The sequence below is a fragment of the Nannospalax galili genome, unplaced genomic scaffold, assembly GCF_000622305.1.
Source record: "Nannospalax galili isolate Female #2095 unplaced genomic scaffold, S.galili_v1.0 scaffold63, whole genome shotgun sequence".
Lineage (NCBI taxonomy): Eukaryota > Metazoa > Chordata > Mammalia > Rodentia > Spalacidae > Nannospalax > Nannospalax galili.
The window spans coordinates 4030858-4048518 of record NW_008355272.1 but is presented as its reverse complement, the minus strand read 5'-3'; the positions used below and the strand labels follow the sequence as shown (position 1 = coordinate 4048518).

Here is a 17661-nt window from a genome sequence, read left to right as displayed (position 1 = left end):
CAGAAGAGGTAGTGGTGATGGGGACACTTGCTGGACAGTGCCACCTCCTAACCAGATTCTTCCTGGGGGCTAATTTTGGCTTTGGGTCTATACTACAGTCAGACTCAGTCCTGTTGGATTGAGACTGTAGCTTCTCTCTTCTTCCTTCCCACCCAACTCTTCTCCTTGTGATTTTTATCAAGGGTCTGCCCTAACTATAGTTTCCAGGAAGATCTGGTCTAGTCAGGGCACTATATGCCTATGGAGGCTGTTAGCTCAAGTGGCCAATCAGACTGTGAGAAGGTTTCTATTCCACAGTTGGAGAAAGGACTCCTCTCTCACCTACAGCTATGCATCTATTTCCTCTGAGCTGAAACATACAATGGAGGCTAATCTGCCTGAGATGAAGCATCTGTGGGGGCAAGTGGGATATGGCTACTCTTCCATGTGATATGGGATGGTCACTTTCTGTGCTATTGTGACAGTTGTGTGTTCCCTGCTAGAGGTGAGAAGATAACCAACCAAGGTGAGCTCTATAAAGGTGGAGTGTCCTTAGAGAGAATCCTGAGATGGCTGTCTTCCTCTATGTGGCATGTCATGTCATGTTTCCTTGATTGGAGTATGGGAATAGCCCTCAAATGGTTGATGGACCACAGAATATATTGAAGTCTTTGAAAACAGCAGGCATTAGATGAGTTCGTAAGCAGGCTATGGTGGCTGTTGAGGGCCTTTGCTGTGGGTAATAAGACATACAACTGATGTCTGCCCAGAAAGAACCTGCCTGTGTAAGGGGGATTACAAGGAGAAAAAGACATGTGACTATCTTTTATATTAGCTACTGATTTGGCAAAAAAAGTGGGAAAAAAGGGAGGATGAGATGAGGGTGTTGGCTTGCTGTTTCTGACAGTGGTGAGGCATAAAAGGGAAACAAAGGGCTAAAGAGCTTCTTTGGATCCAAAACTTTAGAGCCCACTGGGAGACTAGAACAGTGAGGACAAAGAGAACCAGGTAGATGTGACAGAAGAGACACCTCAGGTCAAACCTATAGTGCAGAGGAAGGAAAAAAAATCCATGATTCGGTATGGGTCAGTATAGGAAATGGAAAATTTGAGAATACCCTGCACTGGGACTGTTGAAATGGGGAAGACTTACAAAAATACTTTATTTCTTATTTTTATTTTATGTGTATGAGTGTATAGCCTGCCTGTGTGTAAGTGCACCCATGTGGCAATGCCAGTGGAGGTCAGAAGAGGGCATCAGATCCCTTGGAACTGGGTTTGCAGATGATTGTTATCTGCCATGTGGGTGCTGGGAATCGAACCCGGGTCCTCTGCAGGAGCAGCCAGTGTTCTCAAATGCTGAGCCACCTCTCTAGCCCCTGAGTTAGGGAAGCCTTTTAAATTAGGAATGAAACAGCCTCTCACAGTCCTAGGGTTGGATGGGCTGGGTCTGAGACCCAAGGAAGCAGAGAAGCTGACCCATACTGTTATTCATCTCTCCTTGAGATAGTGACTGCATAACCTGAGGCAATATGAGGGAAATCTGTCCCTGGTGGACTGGTTCACATGAACTGGTTGTCACTGGCTGACGTTATTATGAATATCAGGGACTGTAAGACAATGGAAGAAGGACAGGCGTTACTGAGGAAACTGGTCACAAGAGGGGATATTTGATGTTCACTAGGTTAGATAGGTCTGTGTTCGCGGAAGAGTTAAGAAATAAGCTAGTTTAACAGAGCTCTTGGTGGCATGGGGCTTTAGTAGCTTTGCTGAGCCACATGGTGGGACATGATCTTTATTAGGTAGAGGAGACTCTGGAGGATCTGAGTGACTTAGCCTGGCATGCAAATTGAGTCATAAGATGCTAAAGCATTTGGGAGATGAAGAAAAGAGGAAGCAGACAGTGGGATATGTTGGGTCACTTGAAGACAAATGTGGCAAGATTCATGTCAAGCTGGCATTCCTAGGGGAAAAATAGAGCACTAAAAGCTGTGCTAGTGAACCTCTGGAAGTATTTAAAGCCTGAACAATAGTTTACCAAAGAGGTGACAGAGAGTGGACGACAGCTAAGAATAGAAGAAAAAGATTGAGCTTTCTGTGGGTGGGCAGTTGTGTTGCTTACATGTCTCCCATGCAAGAAAGTATATTACAGGTTGAGACTGTTCTTCCAGCCCAGGGATCTACAGCAACCAGGCATGGTCAATGGAGATGCAATAGCACAGCACCAAGGGGAAGGTTGTTAGAACCTAGAAGCCAGCTCCAGCAGCAGGTGCAGCAGGTAACACCATGGCTTTGCTACCCCTTGACCCTGAGCTGGGTGAAGCAGTGTGATCCAGTCCCAAAGAATCTATAAAAGGTGAAGAAACACACAGTGTATCCACAGAAGCACCCCAGGATGAAGAAGTGGAATGGCTCATGGAGAATGACTGTAGATTGTAGAGAGCTAAGGAACATCTCACCTCTTGTCCATGCCACTGTACCAAACATTGCCATTTTGAGGAAACAATTGATACACATGATTGAATTGTTTTTTCATTCTGCATTGAATCTTGTTAATGTTTTATTTTAGTATTGCCTTAACTGTTGATTCACAAGACCGACTGACATCTGCTCCGAGCAGATGGTGGGGCCTTCAGAAGTCTTTCCCACTCTCTGTAAAAAGATTTCATTATATGATGCTGACCTTTGAGCATCTTTCACATTTGGAAATACATCTGGAAGAACAGGAAAAACATCAGTCGAAGATTTTAAATGCAGGTGGGCTGTGGTGGAAGATGCTTTAATCACACTACTCAGAAGGCAGAGGTAGGTAATCTCTGTGTGTTCAAGACCAGCCTGTCTACATAGTGAGTTCCATGTCAGCCAGAGCTACATAGTGAGACCCTGTCTCAAAAATAAGGAAAGAAAAAAAGAGTATAAATACAGCAGGCACCTTGCATGTATAGAAAAAGACATTCCTAGAAACCATAGGGTGTTGAGTAAAATTCCTAGCACCGGAGTTAACTCTCAATAAGTTATTGACTAGGGAGACCCTAGACATTCCACAAACCATAAAAGTGTTCACTACTGATGTTGGTTGCATGGCTAACTAGATAGTGTCCTTGTTGAAGAAGAGACTACATGCCTTGGTTGCAGGATATGAAGAAATCAAGGTGGAAGTGAGCTGTAAGCTTCCTCCCTCTCAGCTGGTTTACATAGTGCTGGAAAACACAATGTGGGCTACTTGGAAAAACTGTCACTGATAGACCCGCTCAGTTATAGACTCTGCATGTTATAGTACCAATAAGGCAAGATATAATCACCAGTGAAATAGACAACTGTTATGGGTGCAACCAACTAGTTTCTGAGTGGATTTAATGCCCATTCCGTAGGAGGGAACTCATCATTGGTACTGTAAGCCAAGGTGAGAACCTGTGGTTGGGGAGGTCAGAGACCTCAGTGGGGAGGGAGCTACTGTTACTGTTACTGTTTTGTTAAACAGATGTGATGTGCCTGTCAAATTGCATTCTAAAAGCTGCTGTCAGCTTTGGTTATGGAAGGAAACTTCTTTTCAATGGATGATGGTAACTACAGAGATCCATATCTAGTCAAGCTGCTGAGAATAAGTGATTTGCTGTGGCACAGTGACCTGTGCTGGTTAGTTTTTATTGTCAACTTGATGCAACCTAAAATCACTGGGGGAGAGGGACCCTCAGTTGAAAAACTTCCTGTGGGGGCATTGTCTTGATTGGTAATTGATGTAGGAGTACCATCCCTAGGCAGGTGGTCCTGTGCTGTTTAAGAAAGGTAACTGAGCATAAGCCCCGAGTAAGCAGTGTCGCGTTGTGGCTTCTGCTTCAGTCCCTGCTTGAGTTCCTACCCTGACTTCCCTCAATGATGGATTGTGACCTGGAAGTGTAAGCTAAATCCCCCCACTTCAAAAAAAAAAAAAAAGCAGCATCCTCCAATGGTTCCTGCTGTATTCCTTGGCTGGGAGTTCATTCCCTGTTTGGAGGTAATACTGCATAGAATAGCAAGTGGTTCTGCCTTGAGGTTCCTGCCTTGATTTCTTGCCCTGACTTCCCTCTGTGATGTGACTTGGAAGCGTAAGATGAAATAAACCCTTTCCTCCATAAGGAGGAAACTGGAACACAGCCCGAAACTCAGCCATAAAGAGAAGTCTAGACTGTCTTCAAATTTGTGATTCTCCTGCTTCTGCCTCCCAAGTGCTGGATTATACACACGTGCCATCCATTGGCCAGCCTGAGCTACATAACAAGACTTTATCTTAAAAACAAAAACATAACAAAAATATTGAGGCCCTTTAAGAGTTTTTGTTTATGTGGGTTTACGTATTGATACTGTCTGTATTAGAAAGTAAAACATAGAGTTGGGCATGGTGGATCAGGTTTACAATTCCAGCACTTGGGAGACTGAGGAAGGAGAGTTGCTGTGAGTTTAAGGACAGCTCAGGCTACACAGAGTGAGACTCTGTCTCAAAATCAAAATAAAGCAAAGCAAAACAAAATAGTTGCTAAGTGATTATCCTGAATCGGACACCTATATCAAACTTGTGCATCCAAAGATATATCATATGAAACTCACAAAAATTCAATAAAAGGGAAAAAAACAGGAACAAAAAGAAAAAATAAATTAAAACATTTAAGTTTTTAGTGTATTTACTAATTCATTAAAATATATTAACATACTAATATAACATTAACATCAATAACATATTCTTATTAAAATAGCTATTTTTCCCAAACTCAGTAACCAAACAAACAAACCTGGGGACAAGCTTGGCTTTGTTTTATGTATTTTTGTCTGCAAACATCTTCTTTATTGGCGATTTCTTGGAAAATGGTTGGATCCTCCCATCTGCTTTTGCACTGAAACTGTTGGGATTTGTTGTTTTGAAACAAGAATGTGAAGTCCAGCCTTGTTCAGATACATTGTCAGAAAGAGAAGAAAACTTTACTAGTTTTCTCAAATTGTTGTGGATGTCCTCTTTGATATAACACAAAAACATGTCATTTCTTAGAGATCAGTTACAGCACAGCACTAATGTTTTGTATTCTGTTTCATCAAAGTCCATGGTCTTACGGAATAGAGTAAGAGTCAGACATAAACCTACACAGCTACACTTCAATCACCTAAGTTCTGATAAAGAAGTAAAAAACTTACCCTGGAAAATAAGTGTGCTGGCTAGTTTTTGTCAACTTCACACAAACTAGAGTCACCTTGGAAGAGGGGACCTCAACTGAGCATTTCTTCCATCAGACTGGCTTGTTGATATGTTTGTGGAGCATTATCTTGATTCTTACTTGATGTAGGAGAGCCCAGTCTAGTCTACTGTGGGCAGTGCCACCCCTGGGCAGGTGGGTCTGGGCTGTATAAGAAAAGTATCTGAGCAAGCCAGGGATGCAAGTCAGTAAACAGCATTCCTCTCTGGTCTGTGCTTCAGTTTCTTTCTTTAGGTTCCTGCCTTGAGTTCTTGCCTTGACTTCCTTCAGTGATGGACTATAACCTGTAAGATAAAATAAACCGAGGAGAGTGTCAGAGTCAGAGTCAGAGTGGGAAGGACTGCAGGCTGAGAGAGATCCAACTAAATAATCTCAGGATGAACAGATTTAAGCCTAGACACTATAACTGGAGCCCCAAACACCGGAAATCAGCTGCAGCCCAGCGGGAACCTCTGTGTTTCCCCAAACCCTGCCCCTGGGTCTTTATTACAAGTACCGGGAGGACCAAAACCTTGCCATGGAAGAATATTTCAAGAAGGAACCTAACCCTGACTACGAAGCTCTTAAGGCCCTAGCTGCCAGACAGGATCTGGAGGAGGAGGAAGCTGAGATTTGGTTCAGCGTTAGTAAAAAGAAGCTTGAGCAGCCGAGAATCCAACGGTACCTCCCAACCGGGATCACCCTCATGTTCTACCAATATCACAACACCCACCGCTGCAAATCTGAAGGCTGCCAGATCAGCCATGAGCACAAGTTGTGAAATCAGTAACCCGGATCACCGGTAAAAATGGGGTGACTGTGATGTGGAGGTGGAGTCCCTGTCCTCTCCGAGGTCTTTCGAGCTCCCCCTGACCATGGAGGCCTTCCAGAGATTCTGGTCTCTGCTTCCATACTTGAGAACCAAGCTGGAGATGAGGACCAAGATGGAGTTGAAGACTGAGATGAAGATGAAGACCAAGACAGAGATAAGGACGAAGATGGAGATGGCATGGTGCCAGCACACCAGACAAGGAACCAGGGGTCCCTGGGGTTCTGAATATAGGGAGCTCTTCCCCTAGGCCTCTTGGGGATGAATCCTAGCCCCATGCCCTACTTAGTGATTTGTGCCTCTGTCTGCCCCATCCCCAGTTAGCTGCTGGTTGGCGGTTGCAATTTTCCTTGATTTGGGCTTTCTTTTTCCTTTTTTCCTGAGAGGTCACCTGAGCCCAGGCTAGCCATCAAACTTAGTATGCAGCAGAGCATGACCTTGAGTTCTTCAGATCCTCCAGGGAACTGGGATTACTGGCATTGCCTACAGCCTGTCCCTTTTTTTTTTTTTTTGATTCTTGTTTTGTTTTTTTGTTTTCTGAAACAGGGCTTCATTCTGTAGCTCAGGCTGGCCTAGAACTTGGAGTGCACCTTCTGCTTCCACATGTGTGGTACTGGTGTTGAGATTTCTTTATCATTCATTTTGTGCCTAGAGTATGTGCTTTGGCTTCAGGAGGGATTTTTGTTGTTTTGTTTCTTGGTTTGGGGTGGTTTTGAGGGGGTCACTATTTTGGTTTGGTTTTGTTTTTTTTTTTCTGAGTTTCATGCTCCACCATGCCTGACTGCTAACTTTTTTTCTCTAATTACTGGTTTTAGATCATTGAATGGCATATTGATAATAAAATAAAATGATTGATAGACAAAATAAACACTTTTTTCCCCAAGTTGGTTTTGGTCAGTGCTTTATCACATCAACAGAAAGCAAACTAGGACAATAAGACAGCTCCTTAAATAAATGGTGCTTGGAGGCTGGCGACATGGCTCAGTGGTTAAAAGCCTGGCTGCTCTTGCAGTAGATCCAGGTTCAGTTCCCAGCATCTACATGGCACCTAACAACAAACAGTAACTCCATTTCCAGGGGATCCAATGGCCTCTACAGGCAATGTATGGGTGGTGCACCTACATACATGCAGGTAAAACACTCAAACATATAAAATAAAAATGAAATCAATTTTAAAAATATGCAAAAAAATAGTGATGGGAAAACAGGCTATTCACACCCATACCTTGCATAAAAATAAACTCAAAATGACTCAAGGACCTTAATATAAAAACTGAAACATTGAAAGTGCTAGGGGAAAGCACTTCAAGACACAGACATAGACAAGAACTTTCTGCAAAGGATCTAACAGCACAGTAAATAACCCAAAAAGTTGGCAAATGAGATTACATGAAATTAAAAAACTTCTGCACAGTAAAGGAACATGACATCAGAGTGAAGAGAATGTCTACAGGACAGAGAAAATGTTCTCTACTTACACTTCAGACAAGGGACCAATGTCTAGAGTATATAAAGACCCAAAACACCAAAAAAATCCAATCAATAAATGGGGTAATGAATTGAACAGACAATTCTAAAAAAAAAAAAAGAAACACAAATGGCCAATAAATATTTAAGATAGTGTTTAGTGTCCTTAGCTATCAGGAACATTCAAACTGAAACTTCTTTGAGATTTCATCTCACCCCAGTCAGAATGGCTAAAGCAAATAACAACCAGGTGTGGTGGTACACACCTTTAATCCCAGCACTTGGGAGGCAGAGGCAGGCTGATCTCTGTGAGTTCAAGACCAGCTTGGTCTATATAGTGAGTTCCAGGCCATTTGGGGTTACAGGAAGACCCTATCTCAAAAAAAATGCAAATAAGCAAATAAATGCTGTTGAGGTTGTGGAGAAAGAGGAACTCCTATTCATGGTATGTATAGTCACTATAGAAATTAGCATGGAGGTTTCTCAAAAATAAAAATAGAACTACCACATGACCCAACTATATCTCTATCCTCCCGCGTCGTTCTTGCTGGCGAGACGGAAAGCGGTCGGGGACAACTGGGCACCTACCCAAAGGGCTCTAGTCTTAGCATAGAGACACTTGGACATCCATGTTTATTCCTTTTCTATTCACAATAGTAGGAAATGGGACCGGACTAGGTATCGACAGATGAATGGATAAAGAAAATGCAGTACCAGGCTAGCAAACACAAAACCCAATGCCAGGAATAGACTCCTAAAATCCTCAAACAATACTGGTCACTGCCCATGCACTTTGTTTCCCATCAGAACTTGACAGTAAGACTCTATTGCTTAAGACACTGTGGACATGAGTCTCAGAACAAACAAAGAGAAAGCAAGTTGGAACTGACCTTGAAGCTTCATCTCTGCTGGCTAGCTTTCATAGTACTAGAAGGTGCTATGCATGTTACTGACAGAGAAAGGCAATCATCAACCTTACCCAGCTGTGAACTCTATAAGCTACAATAACAACTGACTTGGCAAAATAGTCCCAATGCTGCATTATTGGCATGAGCGTTATGGAAGTAACCAATCACCTTCTAATTGGATTTAAGGCCTGCTTTACAACAGGAAGTCCATACCTGACACTGCTATCAGGGTGAGAACCTGTGGTTAAACAAATCACAGTCCATAGGGGAGAACCTCCTTCTATCATTCTGCTGAATAGACATAAAAGTAAACTGACTCCCAATGACATTTGCTACCCATAGGTTAGTGCATCTCTCAACTCTCACAGAGAAGGTTCTTCTTGTAGCAGATAGAGATTAACACAGAGACCCACAAATGGTCAATGTGCAGAGAATAAGAGAATGTGGAATGCTCAGTCCTAAGTTGGACACATATTGTACCTTCTCCTCCCAAGGTTCAGGGATAATTGTAGAAGAGGAGGCAGAATGATTTTAAGAACCAGAATTGGTAGATGAATACAAGGAAACACAAGGAAACTGTGTTGTCTGGACACCACAGGGTAGTTGTACATATGAACCCCACAGTGCTTGTGACAGCATTCACAAGACTTGTGCAAACCCAAACCAGGCAAGGGCCCAGCATGAATGGGAAGGAAGTCCCAGCTCTAGCTGAGTATCTCTTGGCAACTGATGGAGAGGGAGAGTCCATTTTCTTTACTGATGTGATACTTGGGAAACTGACCAGACTCTAGGGCACGAACCCATACCAAGGAGCATGTGGGAAACATGGAGTGGAATCCATAGGCTTTTATTTCTCTTTTCTTTAAAAAATTTATTTATTTTGTGTATATGAGTGTTTTGCCTGCTTGCATGTAGGTACACCATGTGTGTGCAATGCCTGTAGAGGCCAGAAGAGGGTGGCAGATCTCCTGGAACTGCAGTTATTGATGGTTGTTAGCTGCCATGTGGGTGCTGGGAATCAAACCCAAATCCTCTGCAAGAGAAGATAATGCTCTTAACCACTGAGCCATCTCTCCAGCCCCTCCATAGGTATCTAAAAACCAAAATTTTATAAACCAACAAATAAAAATTAAAAAAGGAAAAGGAAATGGGGGACATGAAATGGGGGGGATGTGGAGGTGGTGAGGGAGTGTAGGGTCTGAATGTGCTCAAAACACATTGTATGAAATTCTGGAATCAATAAAAGAAAAAAAAGAAAATGTGATATATATATATATAGTGGAATTTTTTGGAAAAGATTTTATTTATTTACTTATTTTTTTGGAGAAAGAAGATTTATTATGGCCAGACTACATTCTTTCCTAGAGGGTCCAAGTGCAGCCCTGAGCCTAAGCACTCTGGTCCTTTTATACTAAACTTGTTGCTGGGCAAACAAGCAGAATACAGAAGCCAATCATTGAGCTTAAGCTTAAGCAAACATTGTCAAGGAAATAGAGAAGAAAATACAATTTTCCACCCAAACCCTCAACCTGCACGGAACTAGCTTCTTCCTTTTTCATAAACTGACATTATCAATCCTACTGTTATTTTACATTGTCTTTACCAGTCACAAAGTTCCCTCTAGGGGGGTTTTGTTGTATAGCAATTGTATTTTAGGATTGAAAAGATTTTAAAACTTTATTATTGTGTGTGAGTGTGTCCCAGTGTGCATTCAGGAGGTCAGAGGACAACTTTCAGTTTCCACCCTGGTATCTAAGGATCGAACTCAGGCTGTCACGCTTGCATAGCAAGTGCTTTTACTTGCTGAGCCATCTCCTCGGACACACAATGCAATTTTATTCAGCTGTGAAGAAAAAAAAAATCATGGCTTTGTGGGAAAATAGGCGGAGCTGGAAATGATTATATTAAGCTGAGTAATCTAGATTCAGAAAGACAATTACTACATGTTTTCTCTCATATTCTAGATTTAGTTTTCATATATATGTGGATATAAGTCATAAAACTAGAAAGGGGACCATGAGAAGGAAAAAAAGTTCCTAAGGTGAGAGGAGAGGGCAGCAGAACACAATTGACACGAAAGCAGGTGGGACTCGTGAGAGGAAGAGGGCCCAGTGGGGTGGGGGCAGGAGGACCGAAGAGGGGAGGAGGGGGCAAGGGTCGGCAAAAGCAAAGTATGTATGAAAATGTCTTTATTATGATGAAATCCATTACTCTGATAATTAGAAATAATGAAGGAAATCCATTGGGCTGGGCTGGGCTGGTGCTTGGTTGGTAGAGTGCTTTTCCGAGCATGTTCAGAAAACCCTGGGTTCCATTTTCAGTCTATATGTACTGGCAGGCGTGTCTTTCACTTTGAATGCACCTTCACTCACAAATGATTCATAACTATGTACAATGGCTACATGGAAAAATTTGTTTGCAGATTTAAGCAGATCTTCCAAATTTTGATTTTTTTTTTCCATTATAAAATGGCCATGATTCATGGCCTTCTTTTCTAAGGCATAAGCTTCAGATGCCACAGTCTTATAATTTGATACTTAGAGGAAATTCTTGCATAGTACAGCAATATAAAATATAAAACATATAAGACTCCAGACATGGGGATAGACATGGTCATATGTGCCTGTAATCCCACCACTTAGGAGGCAGAGACAGGAGGAACATTTGAAGTCAGTCTGGCAACATAGAGATTGTCTTAAACAAGAACCAAAGAAAACTCATACTTTAAAAATATATACCTCTAGGCTTATCAGGAAAGTTTTGAGGTTCACGACAGAAAGCATTCTAATTGACAAGTTTTCTAAAAATTCTAGACTTCATTTGGAGGTTTGGGTTTTATCACTGCCCACAATGCTATCAGTTGGCATCCTTGGAATGATAGACTCATTTTATTCATTTTTGAGACAATGTCTGCCAAAGAGCTGGACCTAAGTTGTCAGTCATTCTTTGATGAAAAATGATGTTTCATGACAAAATGGCCATTGGGTTTGCAGCTCTAAGAATGGCTTGCTTGCTTTCCCTAGAGTCTACCCTGAGTCTTCATCAGGCAGTTGAAGAAGAATGGGATAACTCATAACCATTCTTCCCATTTCATCATGTGTCAGATTATCATGTCCTGTTCTCCAGAGTCAAGATTTAATGATCTCATGGCTATTGCCTGGGGATTCTAAAGTGAAGCTGGCTCTGTTTCAGGGGCTCCCTAGTGCATGGCTATGGAGACTACAATTGGCATAAGCAGGGCTTGCCTTGGTTCTTGCTGTCACCATGGCTTTTGCATCATTGGTACAAATGTCAAGACAGTGAAAAAGTGATAGCCCATCAGAGCATCATTATGGAATTAGCTCTCACTTTGAAGATACCCTGAAAGGGTGTCAGGGACGCCAGGCTTCCACAAACCATAACTTTAGAATGTCTGCTCTAGTGCATAGTAAAATCTAACCTGCTTCCAATAACCCTTGTTCAGATATCAACCAGGGTTGACTGCTTTTGCCTCTTACCAATGTTCCATGTTAAAGAGGCCATTACTCATGGCCATTTGAATCAAAATACTCAAGGAACTTCACTATAGGGCAATTTATAACTGAGCAATAATTAGGAAGAATGAAAGATCCTAAAGTTTCATTTTACCAAAATAATTTAATATTTGTGCTTTCTTGGTGTTAAGTCAATATCAAATAATAAAGTCTACAGCTCACAAGTTGTGGCAAAAGGAGGAGAGAGGGCTATTTCCTCCTTTTAAAATTATTTATTTTTGCTGGGTGTGATGACATATGCTTTTAACCCCAGAACTTGGGAGGTGGAGGCAGGTGGATCTCTGTGAGATGGACGCCAGCCTAGTCTACATAATGAGTTCCAGGCCAGCTGGGGCTACAGGGAGACCTTGTCTCAAAAAAGACCAAAAAATTTTATTTACTTTTATTTATGTGTGTGCCTGCTTGTCTGTATGTGCACCGCATTTGTGCAGTGCCTGCAGAGGTCAGAAGAGGGCATCAGATCCCCTGGAACTGATCATTTTCAAGTACCTTGTGGGTGCTGGGAACCAGACTCTGGTTCTCTGCAAGAGTAGCAAGTGCTGAGTCATCTCTCTGGTCCCTTTTCTCCCTTCTTATGAACATTCTGTGGCCTTATTATGCTAGACATTGTTATGCTTATTTTATATTTTGAAAACATGGTATTCAGTGGCTAATTCTCAGTGGCCAAGGTCACTCAGTGGCCAACTCTCATTGTGATTGAGAGGCTCTAAAGTTGGGAACATCTTTGCTCCACTATGCAGAAATTTCTCCTAAGTACCAAATTACATGGATATGACATCTGAAGCTCATAATTTGGAAAAGAAGTCCTTGGAATCACAGACACCAAAGCCAGATCTTTAAGGAATTTTATGTATATATTCTATCACAGGGATATGAATGACTCTCAGCTAATGGTAATTCAGAGTTGGAAGACCTTGACCATGTGATCTTTTATCTCTCATCACTACAACATGCTTGCATAGTTAATATCCGTGACACAGTGCTTTGTGGGCAATGACTTCTGAGAATCTGAATGTTGTTCATCCCCCCAAATCAAAATGCATCGCACTGTATTTGGCAGACAGCTGTCAGGTGGCCCTAATGATCTGTTTCCTGTCATTTACATCATTGTGCAGTCCCCTTTCCTCAAGTGTGAATGAGAGCTGTGACAAGCTTCTAACTAATTGATTCAGGAAAACGTGTGAGAATGTCACATCTGTGATTAAGTTCCTTACAGTTGTCTTCTGTCTTGCTAGCAGACTTTATTGCTAACTTGGTTTAAATGCCTTGATGATGCAAAGTGCTCTGTTGGAGAGTCCCACGTGACAGGACTCTGGGCAGCTTCTGGTGGGGGATGGAGCCTCTGACGGTGTGGGAAGATTGAGTCTGCCAGGAGAAGCTGATTGAACTAGGAGACAAATCTTTTGCCAGGTGAGCCTTCCGAGGAGACCTGGTGGGGCTGACAGCTTGATCACAGATTTACAAGACACCTTGAAAGTAGAGGACCCAGTTAGGCTGGGTGTGAGATAATAAAGATAGGTTGTTGTAAGCTGCTAAGTCTCCGGGTAATTTTATTGTACAGCTATAGACACTTGAATACATTATATTTGTCTCTTTCTCTGGCAGAAGAGAAGTGAGCTGTACAAAGTCTCTAGGCCCTTGTTCTGTGTGTTTACATATATTTATCCATCATTGGGAGTGTCTTTCAGGATCATCCCAGACCCTGGGGTACTAATTGTGCCTTGAAAGCACTGAGTCCTCCATTGATTCTTGGGATCCCAGTAGAAACTCCTCCACCTGAACATCATTGAGTTTATATACCAGAGGTGGCAAGCCAATCAATGAATTACTCTTTGGAGTCTGAAACTTTAGGCTGGTGCAGGGACGTGTTAATTCTCCCAAATGCTGTTCCACCTCAAAGAAGGGCATGCAAAAATCCAGTTCAGCAGAAGTGCATCATGCCTGCAAACGCTAGATGAGAAGCCCTTTTTTTGAGAGAAGAGAGAAATTACGGACGACATACCACAGCCCACTTCATCCTGGTTTCATTTTGCCCATGGTGTTAAAAAAAAAGAGGTTCTCAGAGTCTTTGATTTTTTTTTTTTTAATCCGACATAAAGCAGGTTACAACGAGCTGGCTCTCTGCCTGGTAAATCAACTAACGAGCGCAACAGAATACCTGTTTCCAGAGGGGGTTTGCAAAACTGAATGAAATTAAAACGCGCGAAATGCTGAGCGCACCGCCTTGCAGACGGGTGAGCGAGGCAGCTATGCCTTCGCCACAGGGTCTCAAGACCTGTGTGGCCTGGGACCCGGGGGCGGAGCGCAGCGGGGACCTAGCCGATTCTGCCCCGCCCACGCAGGGCCGAAGCCGGTCGAATGACTTGGTGCAACGTGGTGGTGGCGGCGGCGCGGGTTCTTCCGGGCTCCGGAGCTTCCTGCCAAGCACCGCGCAGCCGCCTCGGCCGCGGGAGCCCCCGGTGCAGGCCTCGCGGGTGCCGGCCTCCCTGCGCCGCCGCCCGCAAGGTGCGCGCTGTGCAGTGCGCATCATGAGCGTCCGGCAGATGCTGCTGCTGCTCGCGCTCCTGGCCTCGCCCGCCGCCCTCGCAAGTAGAGCTGTGTCCGCCCCAGCCTCCCAGCCCGAAGCGGAGCAGCGGCCGCTGTCCGGCTCCGGGCCTCCGAACGCCACCCAACTGGGAACTGGGGTGACCGGAGGGGGTAGCTCCAACAGCAGCGGCGACGCCTTGGTGACCCGCATCTCCACCCTGCTCCGCGACCTGCCCACGCTGAAGGCGGCGGTGATCGTGGCGTGTGCCTTCAGCGCACTGCTGGTCGCCTGCTTACTGCTGCGCGTCTTCAGGTGGGTCCCTCCGCTCTGCTCCTTCCGCAGCTGGCAGAGCTGGCGGCGTCGTCAACCTGCTGCCACCGCAGCCAACCCGCTGCCACCGCGCGCCCGCCCCACCTGTCTTCACAGGTGGTTGGGTTTTGAGCGCTGCGGTCAGCTGCTCGTCTTTCTGCCCTCCAGGGGAGGGGGCGCCTGGGAGCGTTGGCTACAGGTTTCTGTTTTTTTTCCCAGTGTACATTTTAGGAACCCTTTCCTCGTTTAAGGTTACCCGTGTGTTCTAAATCATAAATTCCATTGCTTTACTCGGATTATACTTAACACCAACGATAGCGCGCTCAATTATTTTTATACCCATATTATGGATGGGGAAAACATTCACGGAGAGGAGAGATAGCTTACTCAGCTACTGAACCATGGAGGGAGACTCTGAACTTGGGTTCCCCTAACTTTAACCTTGCTCTTCTCCCACTGCTGCCTGCAGCTCCCCCTGTCTTACTGGCTTACCCCCACTCCCGTTTTTAGTACAGAAAGCAAAAGGTCTCTCTCTCTCTCTCTCTCTCTCTCTCTCTCTCTCTCTCTCTCTCCTGAGCTTGGTAAGAGGCTTCAAGAAGTTCAAGAAGTTTGGTGACCCTTGATGGCCTGGGTGACTATCTATTACTGGACCTCCTCCTCCCAGATTTAGCTGTCCTAGTGCTCATTCACAGGGGCGTGAGGAATGCCAAGAGGATTTGTCGGTTGCTCAAGGTCAAGGAGAAAGTGTGCAGGAAATTAAGAAGGTCCCCAGGGTAGTGAAGTGAACAGGCCCACAGGGGAGACCAGCTGGACATTTCTGTGGAATGCCAGGGAAATCCTGGTTTGTGGAGAAAAGCTAGATATGTCCTGTTACTCAGGCAGGCCAACCTGGAAGTAAGTGTGTGTGTGTGTGTGTGTGTGTGTGTGTGTGTGTGTGTATTCACCATCTGTCCCATATTGTGCTTTGATGTTTGATAACTACTGAAGGTAAGCCAGGTGCTTGTTCCTCTGAGGAGCATCTGCAGTGCAGGAGCAGAAGTTAGACCCAGGAAGTGTCTAATGTGCTGAGGTTTGCTTAGTTCTGTGTGTTTCCTTCTGGATCTCTATGATGAAATGCCAGGTGTCTGAGAAGAGAGAAAAGGGACTGTGGTTCTGTGTTCACACCACCCCCTGCCTTCTGTTACCTAAATCTTCCCATTGACATGGTTGATAAACTTCGTTGGCTCCACATAGCTACAGTCAAGCATGGGACTACTTATGGGTGGCATTTGGGGCCCTTGCACACTGGCCCCAGCTCACCCTGCAACCATCAACCCACCTTTCTCAGCCTTGTCTCTCATCTCTTGAGCTCCTCCTTAGACCATATGGTCCTGGCCCGTAATTTCCCACCTCTGGTCCAATTCCCACTCTACATCTTTCAGGATTGCATGCTGGTCACTGAGTTTTCCTGGACAGCTATTGAATGGGGCCATTGCTTTCTTTCCTGACCTCCCCAGCCCTCACTTGTTCATCCTTCAGTATACCTATTATCCCTCATATTGCCCAGTTCTCACACTCAGGAAAGAGCCCTAGAGGGTGAGATGCCCAGTTCATCCTAGTATCTCTGTCCTAGATGAGGTCTGGCATTCAGCAGAAGCACTGCTGTCATTTACTGACCTCATTGTTCACTCAGAGTCAGCTAGTGCCTAGGGTAGCTCTGAGTCTGGAGGTTTGAAGCCTTTAGCTCAAAATAGTCTGAGCCCACAAGGCTCTGTACTTTTAAAAGAAGGCATTTGAACTATTTTGCCAGTCTGTTCTTTATTACCCAAGAGTGGGGAGAAGACAAGGCAGCATGTGGCCAGATGTGAGGGAACAGGGCTGTATATTTGAGTGGGAGATGTGGCACTCAGGTCTGGGAGGGAGGGCCCTTGACTTGGGTGTGGTGTGTAGAAGGAAGGCAACCACTTCACAGGAGAACCTGTTTCTGGGCATGCTCTGTCTCTTCCTGGGAAGGCCTGCTTGTTAGGTGAGTCTCCAGGTGGACAGCAGCCAATCTGGATTCTGATTTAGATAGGAATTCACAGCATAGCATAGCAACAGGAAAGGGCCATGGTGGTACCCGGTACCCTAGTGTTCCTTTGCAGATGAGAAAGTTGCATCTCAGAGTGTGGAGTAAGTACCACCCAAGGCAGAGGCTGTACCTTGACCCTGCCATTTGATGGTCTGTGCTGTGGCTGTTGTCCTAGCTGTGTTCCCTGTGGGCTTGTTTAACCAGGTTGCCAGGGCGTCTCAGCCGCTGGCTAGGCATCCTTTAGGCCGTCCAATCACCTCGAGCTCCTGAGACCGTCTCACCTCACACCACCTTCTTCCAGTGAAGTGGTCCCTCTGCCACCACTTCTGCCTGGTTTGCATCCCTCCCTCATCTCGTCTAGATCACAGTGATGCTCTTTAGGCTGGGGTTCCTGCCTCACCTAGCTCCTCTGCACTCCGTTCTCCCTCTTCTCATGGAATGATGGTTTCATTCTTCTTCTACCCTCTCTGCCCCTACATCAAATTCCTGGACCTGTGGGCAAGGCTGGCTCTTCATGACCGGAATGCTGACTTTCTGAGCATCTATCAATCTCTGCCTAGTACCCCTCTGCTCTTAGCTCTACTGGACTCCAGGGTTCACCAGAGGCGTTATGGGGTCTTTATTTATTGGATCAACATTTCTAATCCTGTAAAGCCTCAATTTCTTCTATGCTCTCCAATCTGGTAGCTTCTATAAGAACTGGAAATATGACTTCGAACTGAGAGGTATTGTAACCATAAACTACATCAAGATATTTTACTTATTATTTTTTTTACTAAATCTTTGAAATCGCATATAAATTTTTTCAAATTATAATATGTTGATACATTAAACTAAATATATTATTAAAATTAGGGCT

General features: G+C 44.4%; 1 protein-coding gene across 1 annotated transcript in view; it reads left to right on the top strand.

The window, feature by feature from the left end:
* The first annotated feature begins 14092 nt into the window (after nucleotides 1–14092).
* The window catches only part of Fam174b (family with sequence similarity 174 member B), a 26229-nt gene continuing 22660 nt past the window's right edge, over nucleotides 14093–17661 (top strand). Inside the window, exon 1 of the mRNA XM_008852350.2 lies at nucleotides 14093–14755. Within this exon, the coding sequence (XP_008850572.2) occupies nucleotides 14124–14755 (632 nt within the window). The 5' untranslated portion in view covers nucleotides 14093–14123. The remainder of the gene's footprint in view (nucleotides 14756–17661) is intronic.